This window comes from Saccopteryx bilineata, chromosome 2, assembly GCF_036850765.1.
Source record: "Saccopteryx bilineata isolate mSacBil1 chromosome 2, mSacBil1_pri_phased_curated, whole genome shotgun sequence".
NCBI classification, from domain to species: Eukaryota; Metazoa; Chordata; class Mammalia; order Chiroptera; family Emballonuridae; genus Saccopteryx; species Saccopteryx bilineata.
In genome coordinates, this window is record NC_089491.1 from 350,824,389 (window position 1) to 350,852,329 (window position 27,941).

Here is a 27,941-nt window from a genome sequence, read left to right on the forward strand (position 1 = left end):
ATATATACCAGCTATTTTCAACTTTTTTCATCTCATGGTGCACATGAACTAATTATTAAAATTCTGCAGCACACCAAAAAATATATTTTTTAACGATCTGCCAAAAAAACAAGATAAAACATTTGATTCATTCATACCAGATAGCTATTGTTGTGTTGGCTGTTGTCATTTTCTTATTTGACAATCTTAAGGCAAAAGAAGTCAGTGCCCCTGGCTAGATAGTCAGGTATTGCATGTTTTAAAAATTCTTGTGGCACATCGGTTGAATACTGGTATATACTACATGAATAAAGGAGAGAAAAGAGACTAACAATTTAATGAGGGGAAGTGGATATGTGCTTTTAGGACTGTGATGTGAATTGTTTCCTTCTAAGGGCAAATCTCACCAGAATAAAATAAAATTAACCTGGAAAGAATTTCTTAATCAATGAGGTTTACAACAAAGAGGCATTCACCAAAGGAAAGGCAAGAACAGTGAGTAATGTCTATGCCCTGGTATGATTCCTTAATAATTAAAAACATATCCATCCCCTAAGTTTCTTTTTTTTTTTTAAGATTTTATTTATTCATTATAGAGAGGGGAGAGAAAGAAAGAGAGAGAGGAGAGAGAGAAGGGGGGAGGAGCAGAAAGCATCAACTCCCATATGTGCCTTGACCAGGCAAGCCTAGGCTTTTGAACCGGCAACCTCAGCGTTTCCAGGTTGACGCTTTATCCACTGCACCACCTCAGGTCAGGCTAAGTTTCTTCTTAACACTGCTCTACCTCTAGTTCTTAGAAGGGAAGAATGAAACAGAAAATTTTCAGCTGCTTATACCTGCCGAGGTTCTAATATTAGATTTTGGCATTTGAGATGAATTTGTTGAACCTGTCTTCTACTCTCCTGCCATGATAATCACTCTGAATTTCAAGGATATGTTTTCCCTCCCTCAGGGAATATACTGTTCAATGGATATTGGTTCTTTAATATTGGAATGCTTGTGTCTTTGGTAAAGATTTTAAAATATCATAGCAGGATTTTTCAAACAAAATATTATGGTGAGTAATAAGTTATTTGCAGTGTATCTGAAGATAATGTTTTCCGTAATGTTTTCAGCTCTGAGGGAAAAAAAGAAACATTCATTTAGCTTTTGGGAGTCTTCTGGAAGTAAGATATTTGTGTAATTCCCTTAATAACAGCAACTTCTCTAGGAATCCATAAACATATGCATCCTGTTTTATGTAATAATCTTCTATAAATTATAGTAAAATTTATTATGCTAAAAGTACCCTGTAGTGGTAGGGTATACAAATTATCAGTCCTTTCATTACAGAATAGTCAAAAATAGTATTTTTTAGAACATTCTCAGTAGATTTTTTTTTGTATTTTTTTAGTTTGCTCACTTTTTTTTTTTAGATTTTTTTTTTATTCATTTTTATTAGAGAGAGAGGGGGAGAGAGAGAAGGAGAGATAGAGAGAGAACAGGAAGCATCAACTCCCATATGTGCCTTGACCAGGCAAGCCCAGGGTTTTGAACCGGCGACCTCAGCATTTCCAGGTCGACGCTTTATCCACTGTGCCACCACAGGTCAGGCCTCAGTAGATTTTTTTGACGTTCTGATACTGCTTATTTTTTATGTAGTACTTCACACTTTTTTTTTTTTTTTTGTATTTTTCTGAAGCTGGAAACGGGGAGAGACAGTCAGACAGACTCCCACATGCGCCCGACCGGGATCCACCTGGCACGCCCACCAGGGGCGAAGCTCTGCCCACCAGGGGGCGATGCTCTGCCACGACCAGAGCCACTCCAACGCCTGGGGCAGAGGCCAAGGAGCCATCCCCAGCACCCGGGCCATCTTTGCTCCAATGGAGCCTTGGCTGCGGGAGGGGAAGAGAGAGACAGAGAGGAAGAAGGGGGTGGGGGGTGGAGAAGCAAATGGGCGCTTCTCCTATGTGCCCTGGCCGGGAATCGAACCCGGGTCCCCCGCACGCCAGGCCGACGCTCTACCGCTGAGCCAACCGGCCAGGGCTACTTCACACTTTAAAGCACTTAGTGTATGACATCTAATTTAATTGTTATAATCTTGGAATAAAGAAATCATTACTCCCATTTTGTAATTATCAAACTTAGAGGTTAATAAGTGCCTGAGAGAGTAAGTAACAGCTGGAATTTGAACCCTAGTCTTTTGGCTTCAGGTTCAGTGTTTTCCAAGTCTGTTGCATTGTCTTCTTAACTATGAATTATTTATATGATTAAGGAAAGAAGCTAACCTGTTTGATGCCTGCTATTTTATCAGGACCTGTGCCAGGCAGTTGGCATTGGTTATCTCAGGACAGTCCTGTGAGGTGGTTATGATTTGTATTTCGTAGGTGGGGAACTGAGTGTTACAGAAGATAAAATACATGCCTATGGCCAGGAATACAAACCAAACTCTAGAAAGCTAAAGCTCATTCCTGTTTCTGTGTGGAAGGGAAAAAAGAAAGCTAAAATCCATCTGTGTTTCTGAAAGGGAAGCATATGAGTTCCTTCACTAAACTGAGAGCCCAGGCTGTGTTCTCTGTGTTCCGTTTGATCAGAGAGATGTGCTTTCTAAAGGCACGTCACTTGATGTACATCCAGGTGTAGCCCAGGGCAACAAACATTTCTCATTCCTTCGGTAAGCGATATTAATGAGTAATATAAACGTTATAACTAGTTCTGAAATAACAGGAGATACCATACACAGATTTTCTGTAATCTCACAGTAAACTTGTCTCCTCTTCTGGTTCTCTTTTTCCCATCAGCTTAAACTACACAACTTTCCTTGATAATGTTATTTTTTGTTGATATTTTGCTATCTGTTAAACCTCCCCTAAACGTTGCAAATCAGCTCACCGAATAATGTTAGGTCAGGATTTCCCACAACTTCCACTGCACAAGTTGAAGTCCTCTGCCTGTAGAAGGATTCTTAGAAACATTACTAATGAAGAAGATGAGAAGTGAGCATGCTCATGTACGACTTCATGTCCCATACAGTTCACTTATGATGTGTATGGTTTATTGGCTTTCTACTTTCCACCCACCACCACACACATATACAGGAATACAAGCTCTGAGAGGACACAGATTTTTGTCTCTGGGCTCACTGACATGTAGTAAGCACTCAGTAAATATTTAATAAATGAATCTGTCTATGAGTCTTCTTACCATTGAAGAACCTTCTTTTACAGATACATTTTTCTTTGTTCATTCTGCCACTGTTAGTTCCCTATCCCCATATCTGTCTTCTTCCTACTCTCTCCTTCCCCTTGTTTCCTCTCTGCACACTGTCGACGGTACTGTTTAGTAGTCTGTGCCTTTTACTTGGTAGAATGCCCCACTCAGATCTCCATCCAGCCTGAATGACGCTAAGACTTAAGTTCTTAAATGTCTGACACGTATATGTCTTGCCCAGAACAGTAAATTTTCAAGCTGTTACATAAAAAGTCTTGGGTTTGGTTTTTTATTTTCTTCTTCTTCTTCTTCTTCTTTTTGTGACAGAGAGAAAGAAACAGAGACAGGGACAGATAGGAACAGACAGACAGAAACGGAGAGAGATGAGAAGTATCAGTTCTTCGTTGTGGCACCTTAGTTGTTCATTGATTGCTTTCTCATATGTGCCTCGACTGCGGGGCTACAGCAGAGCAACTGACCCCTTGCTCAAGCCAGCGACCATGGGGTCAATGTCTGTGATCCCACACTCAAGCCAGCAACCCCTTGCTTAAGCTGGTGAGCCTGTGCTCAACCCGGCAGCCTCGGGGTTTCGAACCTGAGTCCTCTGCATCCCGGTCCAATGCTCTATCCACTGCGCCACTACCTGGTCAGGCTTGGTTTGACTTTAAGCAATGAAATTATGCAGTTATCTGGGCATTGGCTTATTTTGAATGTTAAGAAATGATGGTGAGGAAAGCTTATGTTAGTGAGACCACTGAGAGATAAAACCCTTAGCTGTTTCTTAGCAGATTTATAGCTCCAAGTAACTGGCTTTTAGTATGAATACTAGAATCCAATGTATTAATGCTTTTCTCCCTAAATGATCTATAATAGTCTTATTAGCTTCATAATCTTCATACACCATTTGTGTAACATTGTTTATAAAATCATCATCCACCTTGTAACCTATTGATGCCTTTATTTGTATGCTGATCTTGAACATCCAAGCTCATTCAGGATCTGAGAATGGAACTTTCATGGTACTCCTTCTTTAAAAGCTTTCTATGGTCCTGACCTGTGCTGGTGCAGTGGATAAAGCGTCGATCTGCAATGCTGAGGTCTCCAGTTCAAATCCCTGGGCTTTCCCTGTCAAGGCACATACAGGAAGCAACTACAAGGAGATGCTTCCCACTTCTCTCCCTCTTTTTCACTCTCCCTCTCTTTCTCTTTCTCTTTCTCTCTCCCTTCTCTCCAAAAATCAATAAAATCTAGAGGGGGGGGAAGGCCTGACCTGTGGTGGCGCAGTGGATAAAAGCATTAACCTGGAATGTTGAGGTCACTGGTTTGAAACTTTGGGCTTGCCTAGTCAAGGCACATATGAGAGTTGATGCTTCTTGCTCCTCCCCCCTTTTCTCTCTCTCTGACTCTCTCTCTCCTCTCTAAAATCAATAAATAAAATCTTCTTAAAATTTTTAAAAAACAACTTTCCATGAAAATATGATTTCAGGCCTTGGCCAGGTAGCTCAGTTGGTGAGAGCATTATCCCAATATGCCACAGTTGTGGGTATGACCCACATATGCAGGAATCAACCAATAAACACATAAAGTAAAACAACAAATCAGTGTTTCTCTCTCTCTCTCCCCCCCCTCCCCCTTCCTCTCTTTAAAATCAATAATATTTTTTAAAACATTTTTAAGATAAGATTTCACTTACATGTGGAATCTAATGAACAAAATAAACAAAATAGAACTAGACTCATTGATACGGAGAACAGACTGACAGCTGTCAGGGGGTGGGGTCAGATGGCTGGTGAGAAAGGTGAAGGGATTCAGCAATGAAAAGAAATTTATTTTTTTGTGACAAAGAGAGGGACAGACAGACAGGAAGGGAGAGGGATGAGAAGCATCAATTCTTCATTGTGGCACCTTAGTTGTTCATTGATTGCTTTCTCATATGTGCCTTGACCAGGGGGCTATAGCAGACCGAGTGACCGCTTGCTTGAGCCAGTGGGCTCAAGCTGGTGAGCCTTGTTCAAACCAAGTGAGCCCATGCTCAAGCTGGTGACCTTGGGGTCTCGAACCTGGGTCCTCCATGTCCCAGTCCGATGCTCTATCCACTGCGCCACTGCCTGGTCAGGCATGAAAAGGAATTTATAGACACAGACAACAGTGTGGGATTATAAGAGGGAAAGGTGGGGGGAAGGTAGAGAAGGGTAGGAGATAGGATAGATGGTGATGGAAGGAGATTTGACTTGAGGTGGTGAGCACAATTCAATATACAGATGATATAATACAGAATTGTACACCTGAAAACTATAATTTTATTAACCAATGTCACCCCAATAAATTCAATAAAAAGAAATTTTAAATAAAGATAAAAACTATCCATGAAGGACATACAGTCTTTTCAAACTCCTCTGGATTAGATTTAGCCTAGACCCCTGTCACCAGGCTGATCAGCGTTCATCTCAGTGGAGGAGCTGTGTGGAAAGCCACGACTGCCGTTGTATACACCATTCTAAGATATACGGAACGTGCGGAATGTCCACGCAGTCTTCGGTTTCATGACTCATATTTTTCCCTCAGACATGGTCATGTATCCTAGTAAGACTAGAACTGTGCTTAAGCAAAAACATCTTTAAAATACAAAATACGTAGCAAATGGTGTTTCTTATTTTTTTTATAAAGAAAATTTTTTTTTTTTTTTAAACAGAGGCAGAGATAGACAGGGACAGACAGGAACGGAGAGATGAGAAGCATCAATCATTAGTTTCTCGTTGCGCGTTGCGACTTCTTAGTTGTTCATTGATTGCTTTCTCACATGTGCCTTGACCGTGGGCCTTCAGCAGACAGAGTAACCCCCTGCTGGAGCCAGTGACCTTGGGTCCAAGCTGGTGAGCTCTTTGCTCAAGCCAGATGAGCCCGCGCTCAAGCTAGCGACCTCGGGGTCTCGAACCTGGGTCCTTCCACATCCCAGTCCAACGCTCTATCCACTGCGCCACCACCTGGTCAGGCTATAAAGAATTTTTAAAAATTATAATTAAGGGCAGCACCTCACCTCTTTATTAGGATTGTGAATTTATGTTGGTATTTTTGGGGTTTTTTGACTGAAATATTTATTTTAACTCTTGTTTTCTTTACAGAAAATCTTTGTTATAATAACGTTCAGCAAACACATAGTGGAACAGATGGTGGCTTTCATTGGGTGAGTAATTCTTTAAGGACTAATATTAATATCACTGTTTGGGAGGAAATGTGGAATAAAATTATTGTGATAGCTCAGTTTTTGAGGAAATATCTTTGCCCTATTAAAATAGTTAAATTGAAAAAGGCTTTTCTGGCCTACAGCAGAGAAAGATAAAGCTCAGATTATCCTAGTTTCATTTTAAACCAAACATGAATCAAGTCATACAATTCTTTTTTTTTTTTCCTTTTGATAGAGAGAGAGAGTCAGAGAGAGGGATAGCTAGGGACAGACTGAAAGGGAGAGAGATAAGAAACTTCAACTCTTTGGTGCAACACCTTAGTTGTTCACTGACTGCTTTCTCATATGTACCTTGACCATGGGGCTACAGCAGACCAAGTGACCCCTTGCTCAAGCCAGCGACCTTGGGCCCAAGCTGGTGAGCTTTGCTCAAACCAGATGAACCTGCGCTCAAACTGGTGACCTCGGGATCTCAAACCTGGGGCTTCCACGTCCCAGTTCGATGCTCCATCCACTGCGCCACCGCCTGGTCAGGCCAATTCTTGATTTAAAAGAAGTTTTGGAGGTTGGGAATTGCCCCTCCAAAGAAATTAAGGAATTTTCTTTAAAGACCTGTGTGTCGCCTGACCAGGCAGTGGCGCAGTGGATAGAGCGTCAAACTGGGATGAGGAAGGACCCAGGTTCGAGATCCCGGGGTTATCAGCTTGAGCGCGGGCTCATCTGGCTTGAGTAAAAAGCTCACTAGCATGGACCCAGCCAGGGTCACTGGCTCGAGCAGGGGGCTATTCGGTCTGCTGAAGGCCCACGGTCGTGGCACATATGAGAAGGCAATCAATGAGCAACTACGGTGTCGCAATGAAAAACTGATGATTGATGCTTCTCATCTCTCTCTGTTCCTGTCTGTCCCTTTCTATCCCTCTGTCTGGCTCTCTCTCTGTCCCTGTAAAAAAAAAAAAAAAAAAAAGACCTGTGTGTCATTACAGATTAATGCTTTAGTACAGTACTATATGTCTTTAGCCAGATACACAGTTGCATTTAAATATAAACCTTACATAAAATATTAATATTTCACTATATAAGACATGATATGGTATAATATTACCAAATATGTCAGTTATGAACCTATTGTTTCACTAGAGAAAAATCAGACCATTTTATGTATTTTTTAAATTTTTCCATTGGTTTGAGAGCAAAAGAGAGGCATCACTTGTTGTTCCACTTGTGCACTCATTGATCGCTTCTCATACGTGCCTTGACTGGGGATCCAACCTGCACCCTCAGTGCACCAGGACAGCGCTCTAGCCACTGAACCACCTAGCCAGAGTAAGATCATTTTAAAAGGCTTCTATCCAAAGTTTTTATTTTTGTGGGTGTAGAGCAGTGGTCCTCAACCTTTTTTGGGCCACAGACCGGTTTAACATCAGAAAATATTTTCACAGACCGTCCTTTAGGGTGGGACAGATAAATGTATCACGTGACTGAGACAAGCGTCAAGAGTGAGTCTTAGACAGATGTAACAAAGGGAATCTGGTTATTTTTTTAAAATAAAACATCATTCAGACTTAAATATAAATAAAACGGAAATAATGTAAGTTATTTATTCTTTCTCTGCACACCTGTACCAAATGGCCCAGTCCACGGCCGGGAGTTGGGGACCACTGCTGTAGAATATCAGTTTTAACATGTTGTAGGTGGTAATGCTGCAAATTTGTGGAGTTAACTTTGATAACAGTAAAGAAAGACTATTTTGTTTGACTAATCAAATTACCTGTCAGCTGGAATGTGAATTTTGTCAGATACTAAATGAAACTTTTTAAATATAAGAATTTTTTTCAGTGTTTACAGGAGAGAGATTTTCTTTCATTTAATAGTATTACTGATCAGTAGTGGGAAAGTGTTGGCTTGAGGTGTTCTTTATGTAGTTTTAACCTAAATTTTTATCTTAAAGCCATTTATGAAACAAAACATTTATGAAAATTTTTGCCATTTAGAAAATATTGCCACTTACAGGTGAATTCATGAGTATTACTTTTATTCTTTAAACCATTCATTGTATGTTTTCTCTTTTCTATATATGATATGTCTGATAATAAAATAGATTTTAACATTTAATATTTTGCTTTTATGTAATAACGGAGGAAAAGTATATTCTTGATAATATACTCAGTCAAGCCAGTCATTGGTTTTATCACTTCCTAAGCTTCTCATTATAAATGTGGATTATAGCTTGTACATTAAAATTTAATTACTCCAGTTTTTGTTACCTGAATCCTTACAAAGTGGTTTACAAGTAATCATATGTCGCATCTAAAAAAAAACCCCAAAAATGAGTACTCTTATCTCTTCATTTTATTTTATTTTATTTATTTGTTTATTTTTTTTGACAGAGACAGTCAGAGAGAGAGACAGATAGGGACAGACAGGAAGGGAAAGAGATGAGAATCATCAGTTCTTTGTTGCAGCTCTTTAGTTGTTCAGTGATTGCTTTCTCATATGTGCCTTGACCAGGGGCTACAACAGAATGAGTGACCCCTTGCTCAAGCTAGCGACCTTGGGCTTCAAGCCAGCAACCTTTGGGCTCAAGCCAGCGACCATGGGATCATGTCTATGATCCCATGCTCAAGCCAGCAACCCCTCGCTCAAGCTGGTGAGCTCGTGCTCAAACCAGATGAGCCCATGCTCAAGCCAGCAACCTCAGGGTTTCAAACCTGGGTCCTCTGCATCCCAGTCTAATGCTCTGTCCACTACACCACCACCTGATCAGGCTTGTCCCTTCATTTTAAATACAAAGAAGGCATTTTATCTGTTCATAGAGATTACTGTTCCACTTGGAGAGAATTCTGAAGGACATAGCCCTGGCTAACTGCCACGTAAACCCACCTGCAGGAGTGACTGAGCCCCTTCTTCCTTTCTCCTCTTCCGCACTGAACATTTACAGAAGGAAGTTTCCTGGCTGCCTTCACATTCCCACTACTGCCTGCTATGTTTCCCCAGCCTTTGAAGTTTCTAAGAAGTTAGATTAGTTATCTACCTATCTCATCCACCCACATCTAGTTTCATTCCCTTCCAATCTGTTTGTCATACTGCAGTTAGTGACTTCTAAAAAATCTAAATCTTCCCTGCCCGATTGACTCAGTGGTAGAGCATCAGCCCAGCGTGAGGAGGTCCCAGTTTCGATTCCCTGCCAGAGCACACAGGAGAAGCACTCATCTGCTTCTCTATCACTCCCTCCGCTTCCTCTCTTCCTCTCCCACAGCCATGGCTTGAGTGATTTGAGTGCATCAGGCCCAGGCACTGAGGATGGTTCCATGGAGCCTCCACCTTGGGTGTTAAATCTGCCCCAGATGGGGTTGCCTGGTGGATTCTGGTCAGGGCACATGCAGGAGTCTGTCTCTGTACCTCCCTTCCTCTCACTTAAAAAAAAAAATCTAAATTCAAACAAGTTACCACCACTGTCCTCACCCACTTGCTCCTCCTCCCTCCTCTTTTTTTTTTAAGAGACAGGAACAAACAGGAATGATTAGAGATAAGAAGCATCAGGTCCTTGTTGTGGCACCTTAGTTGTTCACTGATTACTTTCTCATATGTGCCTTGACCAGGGAGCTCCAGCTGAGCCAGTGACCCCTTGGGCTCAAGCCAGCAACCTTGGGCATCAAGCCAGCGACCTTTGGGCTCAAGCTAGCGACCATGGGATCATACCTATGATCCCACACTCAAGCCAGCAACCCCGTGCTCAAGCCAGATGAGCCCACAGTTAAGCCGTTGACCTTGGGGTTTTGAACCTGGGTCCTCTGCATCCCAGGCTGATGCTCTATCCACTGCACCACCTCCCGGTCAGGCCCCTATATTCTTAAGTAATACTAAAACTCCTTAACATGTTCTGTAAAGCCTTGAGTGATCTATCCCTTGTCATTTTCTCTGCTTGAGTCCTTCCACCACTAGTCTTGACCCGTGTTTTTTTTCTTTGCCTACTGCAGGATATCTCAATTTGGCACTATAGATATTTTAAGCCAGATAATTCTTTGTTGTGGAGGCAGTCCTGTGCATTTTAAGATACTTAGCTGTATTCTTATTCTCTACACACTAGATGCCTGTGGTTTCTTTCTATTGTGACAATCCAGAAAGTCCCCAGACACTGCCAAATATCCCATGGCAAGTAAACCTCCACTGCTACACCAGCAGCCCGTTGAGAACCCCTGGTTAGATAATGTCAGCTGTGTTCCATTCACAAAACACCTCTTCTGACAGGGTCAAATACCTTCTTTCCTCAGGACCTCTGTTCACAGCAGCATGTCCTACCTGTGCTGACAGTTTGATTTTTACATTTATGTTCGAGTGTATATGATTACTGTCTCTACCACTGTCAGCTTCTGGGTGTAGAGGCCGTGCCTATTTTTATTCACAATTATATTCACAGCATCTGGCATCTTGATTGACACATAACAGGTGATAGATAAATATCTGGTAACTAAATGAACACATGGTGTCTAAATTTAAAGATCTGGCCCAAAAAATTAGCAAATTATATGTATAGCCAAGATTTTTCTGTTGCCCTAGCCTTTGGAGTTTCCGAGAAGTTATATTACTCATCTATAGTAAATAGAAATTAAACTGTCTTTAAGCTTAAACCAGCTTTTTTTTTTTTTTTCTTTTAGCGAGACTGATAGGAAGGGAGAAAGATGAGAAGCTTCAACTCATAGTTGCATCACTTTTGTTGTTCATTGATTGCTTCATATACGTGCTTTGACCAGGAGGCTCAAGTCAGCGACCTTTGGGCTCCAGCCAGCAACCATGGGGTCATGTCTATGATTCCACACTCAAGCCAGCAACCCCACACTCTTGCTGGTGAGCCCACATTCAAGCCGGGTGATCCGTGGTCAAGCTGGATGAGCTCGCACTAGGCAACCTTAGGGTTTTGAACCTGGGACCTCAGTGCCCCAGGTCAATGTGCTGTCTACTGTGCCACCACCAGCCAGGCAAATGAGCATTACTTTTTATTAAGTGGGAGGTGGGGAAGCAGAAAGACAGACTCCTGCATGCACCCTGACCAGGATCCACCTGGCAGGCCCTCTATGGGCCAATGTTCTGCCCATCTGGGGTGTTGTTCCATTGCTCAGCAACCAAGCTATTTTAGCACCTGAGGTGAGGCCATGGAGTCATCCTCAGTGCCCAGGGCCAACTTGCTCAAACTTTTTGAGCTATGTCTGCAGGAGGAGAAAAGAGAGAGAGAGGGAGAGAAGGGGAGGAGGTAGAGAAGCAGATTGTCACTTTTCCTGTGTGCCCTGACTGGGAATCGAACCTGGGACTTCCACTCACAGGGCCAACACTCTACCACTGAGCCAGCTGGTGAGGACAACCTAGAATTTTTAAAGTTAGAATTTCTTATGTTTTTCAGAATCAGAAGTTCCTTCCCTTTACCGTCTTCTCTAACATAGCCACTCAAAAGAAAGTTATTCTAAGATATTCATGACCTGCTGATTTTCTATTTTTATTGACCTAGATGGGTGGTATCATTATTTTTTAAATTGTTTTCAGTAGACAGATGTTTGAAAGTCCTGATCTCTTCATCTTTCCCCAGTACTGTCTACAGGAATTACCTCAACATTTTTTCTAGGCAAAATATTAAATAGTATAAACACTTAAGTGTTCAAATGATAATTAATAAATAGATTTAATAACCCTAGACTGATAAGTTAAATATAAGAGAAAGAATTTTTAGGAGACCTAAAATTATTTTATAGCATAATAAGTAACTTATTAGTTTATTTCAGAAAAGGGAAGGAAGACAGTCAAATTGATTCCCTAGTTCCATTTTGAGTTGAATTCAAAATACTACCGGTAGCTTGCTGGAGAAGCATTCTGCTTTGGCTATTAGTTTTCCCTCTCCACCCTGCTTAAACTCTAAATGGTATAGCAGATCATCAAACTAAACTAATGAAATTTAGAATATAGCCTTTTGTGGGATACTTAAAACTCTGTGCCCACAATTAAAGGAGTGATGAATTGCCATGATAGAGGGGAAAAAAATCAAAAGATGAGGGGAAAGTCAGCAACAGTTGGAATTTAAAATAAAATTATGAAGTACTAAGGCAAGGAAGAATGAAAACTGAATCACAAGAGTAAGGACAGCTATGGAATAAAAGGTAAAAAGAGCACATAGGCTTTGTTTGTTTTTGTTTTTCTGGTTTTCTTGACAGAGACAGAGTTAGAGGGACAGATAGGGACAGACAGACAGGAAGAGAGAGAGATGAGAAGCATCCATTCTTCGTTGCGCATCTTAGTTGTTCACTTACTGCTTTCTCATATGTGCCTTGACAGTGGAGGGGTGGGCTACAGCAGAGCGAGTAAACCCTTGCTCAAGTCAGTGACCTTGAGCTCAAGCTAGTGGCCTTGAGCTTCAAGCCAGCAACCTTTGGGCTCAAGCTAGCAACCATAGAATCATGTCTATGATCCCATGCTCCAGCCAGCGACCCCTCGCTCAAGCTGGTGAGCCCACTCTCAAGCCGGCAACTTCGGGGTTTCGAACCTGGGTCCTCCACATCCTAGTCGGACACTCTTATCCCCTGCGCCACTGCCTGGTCAGGCAAGAGCACATAGGCTTTGGGCAGAACAGATCTAGAACTGAATATAAACCCAGCCACAGGGTAGTTATTTGACAAAAAAAATCTAGATTTGAATATGAACTACCACAGTTATTTAATTTTAATTTTGTGCCTACTCTTCTCTTAGACAACATGAGTTGAGTAGCATTTATTTTTCCAGTTTAGAAGGCTGCTTATACCCTTTCCAACCTCCAGTAAAAATGGGAAAGGTCCTGTATCAAAATATTACCCAGCCTGACCTGTGGTGGCGCAGTGGATAAAGCATTGACCTGGAAATGCTGAGGTTGCCGGTTCGAAACCCTGGGCTTGCCTGGTCAAGGCACATATGGGAGTTGATGCTTCCAGCTCCTCCCCCCTTCTCTCTCTCTGTCCTCTCTCTCTCTCTCTCTCTCTCCTCTCTAAAAATAAATAAATTAAAAAAAAAAAAAAAAAAGATGCACCCTGTTTTTAGACTTCAAATTTTTCAGAAAAGGGTGCATCTTATTCATGAGGAGATACAGTATATATCAATAGTTTAGTTGAAGCATACTCATACCAATGATTTAACATTCCAAGGCATATGGATTTTTAAAATGCCTTTCCTCTTGAAGTTTTATGTTACCTGTATACTCAGTCTCATTTTTAAAACTTGTCTAGTGAGTGGATGGAAAGGTAAGCTACCAGGTGACTGTTCCATGTGCCCTTGGGAAGACTGAGGGAAGGCCGACTTCTCCTTAAAGAAATATCTGTGTCTTTACTTTCTTCTCTGATCCATGAAATACCTTTAACCACTAGTTTTTCATCAAAGGTTATATAAATTCTGAAGGATACTATTTTTTTGAACATACTATTATTTTCACTGTTTACTTCTAATTGCAGCCATGTTTGATGAGCATTTATCCCCCTTAGGAAATGGGCTCTGAGTGGTTAAAAATAATGCATTTATTTATTTTTATTTTTATTTTTATGGCAGAGACAGAGAGTCAGAGAGAGGGACAGATAGGGACAGACAGACAGGAAGAGAGAAAGATGAGAAACATCAATTCTTCATTGTGGCTCCTTAGTTGTTCTTTGATTGATTTCTCATATGTACCTTAACTGTGGGGCTACAGCAGACCGAGTGACCCCTTGCTTGAGCCAGCAACCTTGGACTCAAGCTGATGAGCCTTGCTCAAACCAGATGAGCCCGCACTCAAGCTGGCAACCTCAGAGTCTCGAACCTGGGTCCTCCACATCCCAGTTCGACGCTCTATCCACAGTGCCACCACCTGGTCAGGCTATATTGTTTTTTATTTTAGTTTTTTTTTTAATTAGTATAAAGGGGTCATACTATATGTAACCTTTGGGACTTTCTACTTATGTTGCTAATATTATGTGTTGCTGAAAATTATTTTTTTATTTTTTATTTTTTTACATTTTTTTTAATTCATTTTAGAGAGGAGAGAGGGAGAAAGAGAGAGAGAGGAGAGAGAGACAGGGGGGAGGAGCTGGAAGCATCAACTCCCATATGTGTCTTGACCAGGCAAGCCCAGGGTTTCGAACTGGCCACCTCAGTATTTCCAGGTTGACGCTTTATCCACTGCACCACCACAGGTCAGGCAAAACTTATTTATTTTGATAGCTATATGTTCCATTGAGTAATTATTCATCCACCCTTCCATTGATCAACATTACAAATGGTTTCATGTTTTTTTGCTGTTACGAAGAAACCTTAGTGTAAGATAGGTGAGCACATAGTAAGGAGCCTAAGGGTGTGATTAAAGGGCAACAGAAGAAGGAGAGGGTGGACAAAAGACAGAGTGGACATAAAAGCAAGATAACTCTTAGTTTCTTAGTTTTATCTGGGGCTAAATTTGTGCAAAATCTCATTACTGGTGTGCCCCTGGCCTGCCAGGTCAGGCTCCTCACCTCCCCCCAGGTGGCAGGGAAAGACTTAGTGGTGACCAGTTACATCTATAGTGGTGAGGTTCAGTGTAAATTTTATACAGGTCTGCTACACTGATGACTGAAGGAAATAGCCTTTCCCTAAAGGGCTTCTAGTGTCAGTGTAACTTTAGAGTGCCCAGTTAAGTATACTGCCCTAACCATGCTTCTGGCCTCTGATATCTTTAGTATAGTGTCTTTGTACAATAGTCCTAAGGTCACAGAGATAATGTAAGTCCTGTCTTCAAAATTTACTGTACTTTTATATTTTTTTAATTGTTATAAGAGGTTCTGGCTGGTTTGCTCAATGGTAGAGTATCAGCCCCACACGTGGAAGTCTTGAGTTCAATTATCGGTCAGGGCACACAGGAGAAGCAACCATCCACTTCTCCACCCCTCCTGATCCTCCTCCCCCATATCTATCTCTTTCTCTCCCTCTCTCTCTCTCTCTCTCTCTCTCTCTCCTCTCTCTCTCTCTCTTTCTCTCTCTCTCTTCCTCTCCCGCAGCCATGGCTCGATTGGTTTGAGCAAGTTGGCCCCGGGCGCTGAGGTTGGCTCCATGGCCTCACCTCATGCACTAAAATGGCCAAGCAATGGAGCAGTGGCCACAGATGGGCAGAGTATTGCCCAGTAGGAGGCTTGCTGGGTGGATCCTCATCAGGGTGCATGCAAGAATCTGTCTCTCTGTCTCTTGCTAAATAAAAATTATTTAAAAAATGTTATAAGAGCCTGACCAGGTGGTGGCACAGTGGATAGAGCGTCGGACTGGGATGCCAAGGATCCAGGTTCGAGACCCCGAGGTTGCCAGCTTGAGCGCAGCCTCATCTGGTTTGAGCAAAAGCTCATCAGCTTGGACCCAAGGTCGCTGGCTCAAGCAAGGGGTTACTTGGTCTGCTGAAGGCCCGCGGTCAAGGCACATATGAGAAAGCAATCAATGAACAATTAAGGTGTCACAATGTGCAACGAAAAACTAATGATTGATGCTTCTCATCTCTCCGTTCCTGTCTGTCTGTCCTGGTCTATCCCTCTCTCTGACTCTCTCTCTGTCTCTCTCAAAAAAAAAGAAAAGAAAATGTTATAAGAGTGTATTTGAGCCAAACTAACAACATATGCCAGGGACAAGATCTCAAATGCTCCAGAGAGTAAGAGTTTTTGCTGCTGCTTTTATGCATTTGTAATTCTAGATTTCACTGTAATTTTAAAAGTAAAACAATTCTCCTCAGAAATAATAATTAGTACATTTATTTCTTGGACAGTTCTGGAAAGTACTTGCCAGTGTCATTAGGTTTAGGGAAGATCTCCATGTTATCTATTGCTAAATCAGAGGATCTGTCTAGTTTTATGTGGAAATCTGAACAGATGTAATGAATCAGTTAGATATTCTGAGGGAGGTTAGAATACAAATAGCCTTAAGAAAAAGCTTTTGGTTTATGGTATTTTTGGCAGGAGGACAGAAAGAAGGTTCTGATAAAAGATTAGGCAAATAATGGAGTTTTTCACTCTGTATCCTGGGTTGAAATAAGTCAAGGGACAGACCCAAGATCCAGGGAACTTTAGAGCTTCAAAGGGATTATATTTATTAATGTCTGGTTTCTAAATTAAGATTTAAAATGATTTTTATTTAATTTTAGACTTCCTCTAATGAGAGAGACCTGGACATATTTCTTAAAGAGAACTGAGTCGAACTTAAAATCATGATTAAAATGACATGTTCTGGTATTCTCACCAAAGAGGGATGAGAATTTCCAGAAAACAACATTAAGTATATGACCCTTAACAAACCATATGTAGAATGTTGACTCATTGTCAGGTTGCCAGGGTCTTATTAGAAGACAAAGTCTCCAGTTTTACCACAAAAGAAAGTTTCCATAACTCAATCATTGAACTTGGGGGGTGGGGTTGGCTGGAACAGGGACTTTTACCATACAGAGAATGTTCCATGCTCTTCTTTGCTGTCTCCTATTTCTTAGTTAACTTAATGTTTGACGTCAGAGTCAGACTTGCCTATGGTAATTAATGTTTGAATCTTAATACTGTTTCTTGTTCCTCACTCTATAACAAGTGGTCAGAATGAGCTATGTTGGCCCAGACTTTTTCTTCTACAGAAAGAAAATCTATTCTTTCATTTGAAAATATAAAATGGTTCATGTACTTGATTCTCTTTGATTTTGATCATTGAAAAATAATCAGGAGGCCTGACCTGTGGTGGCTCAGTGGATAAAGCATCGACCTGGAAACACTGAGGTTGCCAGTTCGAATCCCTGGGCTTGCCTGGTCAAGACACATATGGGAGTTGATGCTTCCTGCTCCTCCCCCCCCCTCCCTCTCTCTCTCTCTCTTCCTCTCTCTCTCTCTCTCTCTCTCTCTCTCCTCTCTAAAATGAATAAATAAAAAAATATTTTTTTTAAAGAAAAATAATCAGGAGCCTTACCTGTGGTGGCGCAGTGGATAGAGCAGGGGTCAGGAATCTATGGCTTGTGAGCCAGATGTGGCTCTTTTTTTTTTTTTTCATTTTTCTGAAGCTGGAAACAGGGAGAGACAGACAGACTCCCGCATGCGCCCCACCGGGATCCACCCGGCACGCCCACCAGGGGCGACGCTCTGCTCACCAGGGGCAAGGCTCTGCCCATCCTGGGCGTCGCCATGTTGCGACCAGAGCCACTCTAGCGCCTGGGGCAGAGGCCACAGAGCCATCCCCAGCGCCCGAGCCATCCCCAGCGCCCGGGCCATCTTTGCTCCAATGGAGCCTTGGCTGCGGGAGGGGAAGAGAGAGACAGAGAGGAAAGTGCGGCGGAGGGGTGGAGAAGCAAATGGGCACTTCTCCTGTGTGCCCTGGCCGGGAATCGAACCTGGGTCCTCCGCACGCTAGGTCGATGCTCTACCAGATGTGGCTCTTTTGATGGCTGCATCTGGCTCACAGACAAATCTTTAATTAAAAAAATAATAACGTTAAAAATATAAAACATTCTCATGTATTACAATCCATTCATTTCCTACCACTCATGTTCACGGTTGCTGGTGGCTGGAGCCAATCACAGCTGTCCTCCGGACAACACCAAATTTTTATTGGATAATGCATAATGTACACGGGTCGTTGTATGGATCTCACAGAATTACATTTTAAAATATGTGGCATTCATAGCTCTCTCAGCCAAAAAGGTTCCCGACCCCTGGATAGAGCCTTGATCTAGAAAGCTGAGATCGCAGGTTCGAAATCATAGTGTTGCCCAGTTAAGGCTCATACGAGAAACAATCAATGAATAACTAAAGTGAAGCAACTATGAGTTGATGCCTCTCTCTCTCTCTCTCTCCCTCTCTAAAAATCAATAAAGTATTAAAAAGAAAAGAAAATGAATCAGGGAAAGTTATGGAACACAAATATTTGTAATGACTGGAAAAGAATACATGGTTTTAAGACCCCAGCTGCTGAGATTCAGTTATACATACAATTTTATCATAATCTTCTGTAATTTACATAGTGTTAAAAAGAGACAATATGTCTGCCCTGGCTGCGAAGCTCAGCTTTGTACAGATACACCATGGTTGTGGGTTCCATCCCCAGAGCACATACAAGAATCAACCAGTGAATGCATAAATAATAGAACAACAATCAATGTGTCTCTCTCTCTCTCTCTCTCTCTCTCTCTCTCTTTCTCTCTCTGTATCTCCCCTTCTTCTTCCCCCCTTCCTATTTCTCTGAAAAAAATAATTTAAAAAAAAGTTTTTTAAAAAATGGAGTCACTTGTGCTAAGTTCACAATACCAGACTCAGACTTAATACCTAACTATTTATAGTTTCAACCTCTCCCAGGAGTGGAATCTTAAACCAGTCAATCTGTAATTATCTAGTCAGCACTAGTAAGGTAATCTGCCTGTTGGACCCTTGCTGTCCCCCCAAAAAAGATGACCTTGCTGAAACTATTCTTTGCTAGTAACTTCCTTGTCCCACACTCCTTCCGCCTATAAGACTTCTTTTATTTCATACAGCTCTTTGGAGCGTCTTTCTGTCTGCTGGATGGGGTGCTGCCTGACCCATGAGTTGTAGAGTAAAGCCAGTAAGATCTTTAAATTTTACTCAGTTGAATTTTGGTAACAGTAGAAAACTCTTTCCTCTTCATTTCCTCTTCATGCAGTTTATCTTTTTTTTTTAACTATTAATTCTTTCATATTTTTGTTACTGATTTTGGGAGATAGCATAAAGGTTAAAGAGGAGTTGTGAAGTTATACTGTTAGATGAGAAATTGACATCGAATGTATGTTACTATTAAGCGTAATTAGAGCATTTCTGCAGAATGATGAAAACTAAAACTTAGTGATACTGGATTTTGCATAGAATTGTTGGAAAAAGGAAAAGGCAAGCCAAGGTCACGCCTAACACATTTTAAATGTTCTATGAATATTTGTTGGCTCAGTGAATTCATTCGTTCATTGTTAGCAGAGACCTCTTTGTATTTTAGGTGAGGAAAAGACTGATAGAAAGCTGGAGATGGATAATACAAATAGAAAAAAGAAGGGAGCTTGACCAGGGGTCTCAAGCTAAGCCAGTAACCCCTTGCACAAGTCAGCAACCTTGGACTCAAGTCAGCAACATCAGGGTTTTGAACCTGGGACCTCAGCGTTCCAGTTCTATCCTCTGACCACTGTGCCACCACGGGTCAGGCTTAGTATTTATACTGTAGGTTTAAATGTATCTTTTTTCTCTCATTACCCTACTAGATTAAGTTCTCTGAAGGCAGAAATTATTACCTTTATTTCTTAGTTATGATTTTCTGCCTAAGTCATGGTTGTAATAATTGGATTGTTTTTAGATGATGTTGAATTATCCATTCATCATCACACCACTTTGAATTATCTGAAAGCTTTCACACCATGTCACCTTTAATTTAGAATTCTGCAAACTTGCCTGGCATGTGGTGGCACAGTGGATAAAGCGTCGACCTGGCATGCAGAGGTTGCCAGTTTGAGATCCTGAGCTCGCCCAGTCAAGGCACTTACAGGCAGCAAGTTGATCCTTTTCGTTCCTCCCTCCCGTCGTTTCTCTCTCTCTCTCTCTCTCTCTCTCTCTCTCTCTCTCTGTCTCATCAATCAATCAATAAAAAATCTAAAATTCTGCAAACTATTCTTTATTCTTGACCTTTAGATCTATGGGTCCCTGTTTCTGATTTTATTCTTGTAATTCAGTGGGTATTCAAGCCAGCCATAGTTTTTGACTTGTCACCGTATAAACCTTCCTCCAGTCTGTCATTTTCTGTAACTAATATTGTTTGATTTTTAACGGGTTTTGTTTTGGCAGCCAATCACTTTTCCTTGGTTCTTATAGGTCACTCCTTTAGTTCTGGCCTCATTTCATTAACTTAAATGCCTGCTTGTCTCTTATTCCTCAAGTCTAAATTCTGAAATGAGGTTTTGTTTTCTAAAGCTTCCTTTTAATGACATATTTCAAAGAGTAGCTGCTAATTATAAGAAGGCGTTACCTTGGCCTGGCCTGTGGTGGCGCAGTGGATAAAGTGTCAACCTGGAAACGCTGAGGTTGCCAGTTCAAAACCCTGGGCTTGCCTGGTCAAAGCACATATGGGAGTTGATGCTTCTTGCTCCTCCCCCTTCTCTCTCTCTCTCTCCCCTCTCTATAATGAATAAATAAAATCTTAAAAAAAAAAAAGAAGGCATTACCTTTATTCTGACTTGTAGAAAAAACAATTCCAAATGTTCAAAAGCAAGGGCAATTGCAAATTCTGTTTTTTGAAAGATGCCTGTAATAGAAATATGTTGTGAGGCAGTAGCAACAATACACCTGATGTTTCTAGATAAAACAGTGGTCTTTTACACAGCTGCTGAGAAAGGGAAGGTGTCATGTGTTTATATTACTACATTAGCACACAGTGATCTAACTTGAGTACAAAAGGGGTTTTAATAATTTGAAAGGCACGCAGATGTGAATGAAATTAAAGATGTTTTAATTCTAAATCCTGAATTTGAATCACAATGTAATTTAAACAGTGCCTGAGACTGTTAGCCCAAACTTGGATAGATTTGAAAGCCTGAATTGTTAATGTATTGTAATTTTTATTCTAAACTTATTTTATTGAGGTACTCTTCCAAGATCCTGAGATATAAAGGAATTTGGTGTGGGTGGACTACCACATATACACATGCTAATAGAATACATTAGTTACTAATTTTTCTTATAATATTAGCTTCAAAAATTCAAATTCTCCATTCAGTTAAATGGGAAAATTAACAACACTTTCATTCAAGTTACAGGATTATTGGATCCCGTTTTTACCAGGTTTAAAATAAGTTGATTTCAGTAAGCACCAGTTCATTTACTTGTCATATTCCTGGGTTAATTAGATATCAGTTTGTTGTTGTTTTCTTTCTTTAATCTCTGAGAACTAAAAGGCTATAAATATTAATGGCAGTCAGCATAATGACCTTTGACTTGTTCAGAATCATTGTGTGTTAAATTCCCCTTCCCCCTCTCCAGAGCATTCTACCTTAAGAGGAAAGACAGGTTCATTTGAAGGGCAATCTGTCATTGTTGAATCAGGCCAGGAGTCTGAGATCCAGTCTGAGTCACCATGAATAGAACTGAGTATTGGTTGGGCCCCAGGGAAACTGGTGGTTAAATACTGTGAGAATCTTTATCAGACAGGAAATGACAACTCATTAAAATACTAACCGTTATGCCTGTTTAGATCATTGCCTGGGGGGGGGGGTGACTTAACTCCATAATGTTTGACTAAAATGTATGCATTTCTGAAAACAAAGAATTATTTATAAGACTTATCAAGATAGGAAATTTCTAGTGCATCTTGTTACTGAACTTCTATCAGACTGTCATTTCCTCTTTTGTACAAAAGATGCAGTGTGGGTGGGATGAAGATGGGTTTTTATTTCTTTCCTGAAAATATATCCTAGGAGTACCATATTGTACATTTCAATCTCTAGCAAAAGAGCCTGTTGGCTTCAGTCTAGAAGAGGACCCTTTTCCATTTAGGGCTGTACTACGCTCCTGGGCCAAATCTCAACTGATAAAAGATTTCACTGGAGTCAGAGGATAAATTCGATGTATAGATTTACATACAATAATCCTCACTCAATCAAGAAAATTCTAAAAATCTTGATACTCATTTGAAAAATAGGTTTTAACTGGGTATATGGTTTCAGTCCCTTGAGGTTTAGCTTTCCAGATACTTTTTTTTTTTTTTAGTGAGACAGTGCAAAAGGGACATACAGGAAGGGAGAGAGATGAGAAGCATCAATTCTTTGTTGTGGCACCTTAGTTCATTGATTGCTTTCTCATATATGCCTTGAGCGGGGTGCTCCACCAGAGTGAGTGACCCCCTTGCTCAAGCTAGGGACCTTGGGGTCATGTCTACAATCCCACACTCAAGCCAACAACCCGCGCTCAAGCCAGCAACCTCAGGGTTTCAAACCTGGATCCTCAGCATCCCAGGTCAACGCTCTATCCACTGTACCACAGCCTGGTCAGGCTCCAGAATCTGTGTGTGTGTGCGCGCGTGCGCGCGCGCGCGCGCCTTTTATTATTACTATTATTGATTGGTTTTAGAGAGACAGAGAGAGGAATAGAGAGAGACAGAGAGAGAAGGAAGCATTTATTTGTGAGTTCCACTAGCTGTGCTGCATTGAGTTGGTCTAATGACTAAGCCTTAAGATATTTGTTACCCTTTGGGGACAAGGTATATTTATTTCCCTTAGAGTTTAGCTTTATGGCAGGGGTCAGGAACCTATGGCTCGTGAGCCAGATGTGGCTCTTTTGATGGCTGCATCTGGCTCGCAGACAAATCTTGAATAAAAATAATAATAACGTTAAAAATATAAAACATTCTTATGTATTACAATCCATTTCCTACCGCTCATGTTCTTGGTTGCGGGTGGCTGGAGCCAATCACAGCTGTCCTCCGGGACAACACCAACTTTTTATTGGATAATGAGTAATGTACATGGGTCTTTGTATGGCTCTCATGGAATTACATTTTAAAATATGTGGCCTTCATGGCTCTCTCAGCCAAAAAGGTTCCCGACCCCTGATTTATGGTCTAAACCAGTGGTATCCATCATTGGAATGGAACTAAAATTATAGAACTTCTATTTACTGTATTCCCCATGTATAAGACGCACCCTTTTTTGAAAATTTTGGGGTCTAAAACCTGGGTGCGTCTTATATAGTGGTTGTAGTTTTTTTACTCGCATTTCCCGCTTTTTCGCACTTGTTTTTGCGCTCACTGTTGAAGACAGTGATGAGGAGTTGTATGACAAATAAAACTTGAGTTTAGCCTGATCGGGCAGTGGCGCAGTGGATAGAGCGTCGGACTGGGATGCAGAAGGACCCAGATTCGAGACCCCGAGTTCTCCAGCTTAAGTGTGGGCTCATCTGGTTTGAGCAAAAGCTCACCAGCTTGGACTCAAAGGTCGCTGGCTCAAGCAAGGGGTTACTCAGTCTGCTGAAGGCCCGTGGTCAAGGCACATATGAGAAAGCAATCAATGAACAACTAAGATGTCACAACGAAAAACTGATGATTGATGCTTCTCATCTCTCTCCGTTCCTGTCTGTCTGTCCCTGTCTATCCCTCTCTCTGACTCTCTCCGTCTCTGTAAAAAAAACAAAACAGCCCGACCAGGTGGTGGCACAGTGGATAGAGCGTCCGACTGGGATGCGGAAGGACCCAGGTTCAAGACCCCGAGGTCGCCAGCTTGAGCGCGGGCTCATCTGGCTTGAGCAAAAGCTCAGCAGCTTGGACCCAAGGTCACTGGCTCCAGCAAGGGGTTACTCAGTCTGCTGAAGGCCCGCGGTCAAGGCACATATGAGAAAGCAATCAATGAACAACTAAAAAGTTGCAACGCACAACGAAAAACTAATGATTGATGCTTCTCATCTCTCTCTCTGTTCCTGTCTGTCTGTCCCTGTCTATCTCTGCCTATGTAAAAAAAAAAAAAAACCCCAAAAAAAAACCTTGAGTTTAATAACTTTATGTAATACATTTCTTTTTTCAAATTTCAGGCCCAAAAATTAACGTGCGTTTTATACATGAGAGCATCTTACACATGGGGAATACTGTATATTTATTTTAATCTTTGTTATTTTCTTTTTATGTATTTTTTGAAACATATATAACATTATTGTGGTAGCAGATATAAAATTTATTTGGCTATACTTATATGGAGAGTATATCTGACCATCAGTCTCGTTGGCATTCCTTCAGTCCACGTGCCAGAAGAGATCATGGACTACAAAACTAAGCCAGGGAAAAGGGGGGCTCCATAATACAGAGGAGGCTTACAGTCAGCATCTTGCAATTATGTTTTGTTCTATCTTCATTAATCATATTTATAGCTTATAATTCCTAGTTTTAATTAAACTAACCCTCACAAAACAGACAAGTGGATTAAAGAGTTTCCTGTAAAGAAACAGTAGACAGTCTGGCGGTGGCGCAGTGAATACAGCATCGACCTGGAATACTGAGGACCCAAGTTCAAAACCCCAAGGTTGCTGGCTTGAGCGTGGGGTTGCGTCTTGAGGGTAGGATTATAGACATGATCGTTTGGTCATTGGCTTAAACCCAAAACTGCTGGCTTGAGCAAGGGGTCACTGGCTCAGCTGGAGCCCCTTGGTCAAGGCACGTATGAGAAGCAATCAGTGAAAACTAAAGTGATGCAACTACGAGTTGATGCTTCTCATCTCTCTTCCTTTCTGTCTGTCTCTGTCTCTCTCTCACTAAAAAGGCAGTAGACAGAAGATAATACTAATAATGTACTCACAGAAACAGCAAAAAAAGTTGCAGCATTACTATTTTACTAGTTCCTAGTAAATCTCATTAGAAATCAGGCAAAATATTTAGAAATTGCCACTCTTAATAAAGGACAAGTATAAAATATGCCTTGAAATAATTACTAATGATAGCATGAAAGTCATAATTAACACGACAGGTAAAAAAAATTTTCATCTTTATTATTTTAAATTTTGTTTTTGTGCATTTTACTGTTTGCATAAGTATTCTATACATATATCAAAAATGTTTTCAGACCATTAGTGTTGGCTCCTCAGCCCTTAAAGCAACTATCAAAAAGTACCAGTCATCATTGGTAGTTGACTTCAAAAGATCTCTACTATGCTTTCTGAATTAAGTCTTAACTAATCACACCTTAGACCAGTGACTTTCAACCTTTTTCATCTCACAGCACACGTAAACTAATTACTGAAATTCTGTGGCACACCAAAAAAAATTCTTTTTTGCCAATCTGACAAAAAAAATAGGTATAAGTTTTATTCATTCACTGGATGGCTATTGTTGTGTTGGCTGTTGTCATTTTTGGGGTGGTTTTTTTTTTTTTTACAGTCTAGGGGAAAAGAGTGCACCTGATTAAAATAGGTATTTCATGTTTTAAAAATTCTTGGGGGTCCCTGGCCATTTGGCTCAGCAGTAGAACATCAGCCCCACGTGTGTAAGTCCCAGGTTAGATTCCCGGTCAGGGCACACAGGAGAAGCACCCATTTCCATCTCCACCCTTCCCCCTCTCCTTTCTGTCTCTCTCTTCCCCTCCTGCAGCCAAAGCTCCATTGGAGCAAAGTTGGCCCGGGCGCAGAGGACGGCTCTATGGCCTCCGCCTCAGGCACTAGAATGGCTCTGGCCACAAAGGAGCAACACCCCAGATGGGCAGAGCATAGCCCCCTGGTGGGCATGCCGGGTGGATCCCAGTTGGGCGCATGCGGGAGTCTGTCTGACTGCCTCCCTGCTTCTATTTTTCTAACTTCGGAAAAATACAAAACAAACAAACAAAAATTCTTGGGGCACACCATTTGAAAATTGCTGCCCTAGCTGATATAACTAATCATCACAAAAGTATGTTACATAAATGAGCCTCAGAGTACTTTACAAACAGTGAAACAAAAGTTAAAAACCGTTGTGCCCACATTTTCTTCAAAGGAAGATAAAGGTTCATTACCCTATAACCTTACTAGGCACCCATGTCAGACAGTATGTTATCTGGAAAGTCAGTGTAACTTGCATAACCACATTAATGCTAAGCTCCTCAAAAAAGTGGTTAAGAAAGGAACAAAGCCTATATTTAAAAAAATATTTTATTGCCTGACCAGGCGGTGGCACAGTGGATAGAGCCTCGGACTGGAATGTGGAGGACCCAGATTCAAGACCCCGAGGTCACCAGCTTGAGCATCAGCTCATCTGGTTTGAGCAAAAGCTCACCAGCTTGAGCCCAAGGTCGCTGGCTCGAGCAAGGGGTCATTCAGTCTGCTGTAGCCCCTTGGTCAAGGCACATATGAGAAATCAATCAATGAACAACTAAGGAGCCGCAACGAAGAATTGGTGTTTCTCATCTTTCTCCCGTGCTGTCTGTCTGTCCCTATCTGTCCCCCTCTCTGACTTTCTCTGTCTCTTCCACACACAAAAAAAAATTATTAATACCTGTTTAATTCCCTTAGGCATTTCTACTGCTTAACCTTTATATAGATACTGTGTAAATAGGGCTAACCAATAAGACAAGTTCGTTTTTTAAAAGTTCATGTCATTTCTTTGTCATTAAGCTCTGTGCCCCAGTTTTATGATGGCAGTTAGTAACAAAAAACACACACCTGGCTGGAAAAATCCAAACAGAATCCTGAACAGGAAAATTTCAGGTCTATTAATAACAAGTCCTAGTTTGATGACTATCTCTATGATGGAAAAGAGATTCAAAGTAAATCACAGTGTGTGTGTGGTTTGTTTTGTTCTTTTTTTTAGTGAGAGGAAGGGAGGCAGAGAGACAGACTCCCACATGGGCCCCAGCTGGGATCCACCTGGCAAGCACACTAGGGGCCAATGCTCTGCCCATCTGGGGCCCTTGTTCTGATGTTCAGCAACCAAGGCTTTTTTTTTTTTAAGTGCCTGAGGTGGAGGCCGTAAAGCCATCCTCAGCGCCCCAGGCTAACTTGCTCCAACTGACCCATGGCTGTGGAAGGGAAGAGAGAGATAGAGAAAGGAGAGGGAGAGGAGTGAAGAACCAGATGGGCACTTCTCCTGTGTGCCCTGGCCGGGAATCGAACCCAGGACATCCACACACCGGGCTGAGGCTCTACCACTGGAGCCAACCAGGCAGGGCCATAAATTTAAAAAAAAAAGAGAGAGAGAGAGAGCCTGACCTGTGGTGGTGCAGTGGATAAGGCGTCAACCTGGAATGCTGAGGTCACAGTTCGAGAGCCTGGGCTTGCCTAGTCAAGGCACATATGGGAGTTGATGCTTCCTGCTCCTCCCCCTGTGCTCGCGCTCTCTCTCTCTCTCTCTCTCTCTCCTCTCTAAAATGAATAAATAAAATCTGAAAGAAAGAAGGAAGGAAGGAAGGGAGGGAGGGAGGGAGGGAGGGAGGGAGGGAGGGAGGGAGGAAGGAAGGAAGGAAGGAAGGAAGGAAGGAAGATTTAAGTATTGTGAAAAACTAAAGTAATCACACCACCCACTCTCCACGCACCCTCTGCCGATTGTGATACTTCCTCTGGAAGGTTTTCTGCCTTTTGTGGGTCCAGAAAATAGCGCAGACTTTTGCAATGGCCCAATATGGGGAGAACTTCAAATACAGATTTCTTATTGGATAAGTGATTTCCAGAAGACGAGTCACATATGTATTAAAAACTATGAAAAAAAAAAAGATTTTGTTTGCATATTGGTCAAGGCCCTTGACAGAATTTTGCAGTTTGACTTGTTTCTGTTTTAACACATACTTAGGTATGTAAGCACAGCAAAATATTGTTCCCACAAAACCACTTTTAGCTCTGGATGGATTTGGACTTCTGTGGGTTTTTTTCTTTACTTTCTTCCTTCTCTTTTGTTTGCATTTTCTGAGGGGTTTTTCTTCTTCTCAGAACAAGTTCAAACATTGCCATTAGAATGATTTTTTGGAAATTTTTTTTAATGAGTTATATTATCTAGAAAGTGTGTGTGCCAAGAAAATAAATATCAAGATACTAGTATCACAGGCTCTCGTTGATTGCTCAGTCAGTTTCCTCCCTAAACACCAAGGTTCCAGTGAGGACACATTCAGGAAGTAACCAATGAATGCACAACTAAATGAACA

General features: G+C 41.4%; 1 protein-coding gene across 1 annotated transcript in view; it reads left to right on the top strand.

Annotated features, from left to right (window-relative positions):
* The window catches only part of VMP1 (vacuole membrane protein 1), a 147,994-nt gene that overhangs the window by 109,309 nt on the left and 10,744 nt on the right, over positions 1–27,941 (top strand). Inside the window, exon 10 of the mRNA XM_066262719.1 lies at positions 6,294–6,355. Coding sequence (XP_066118816.1) covers positions 6,294–6,355 — 62 coding nt within the window. The remainder of the gene's footprint in view (positions 1–6,293; positions 6,356–27,941) is intronic.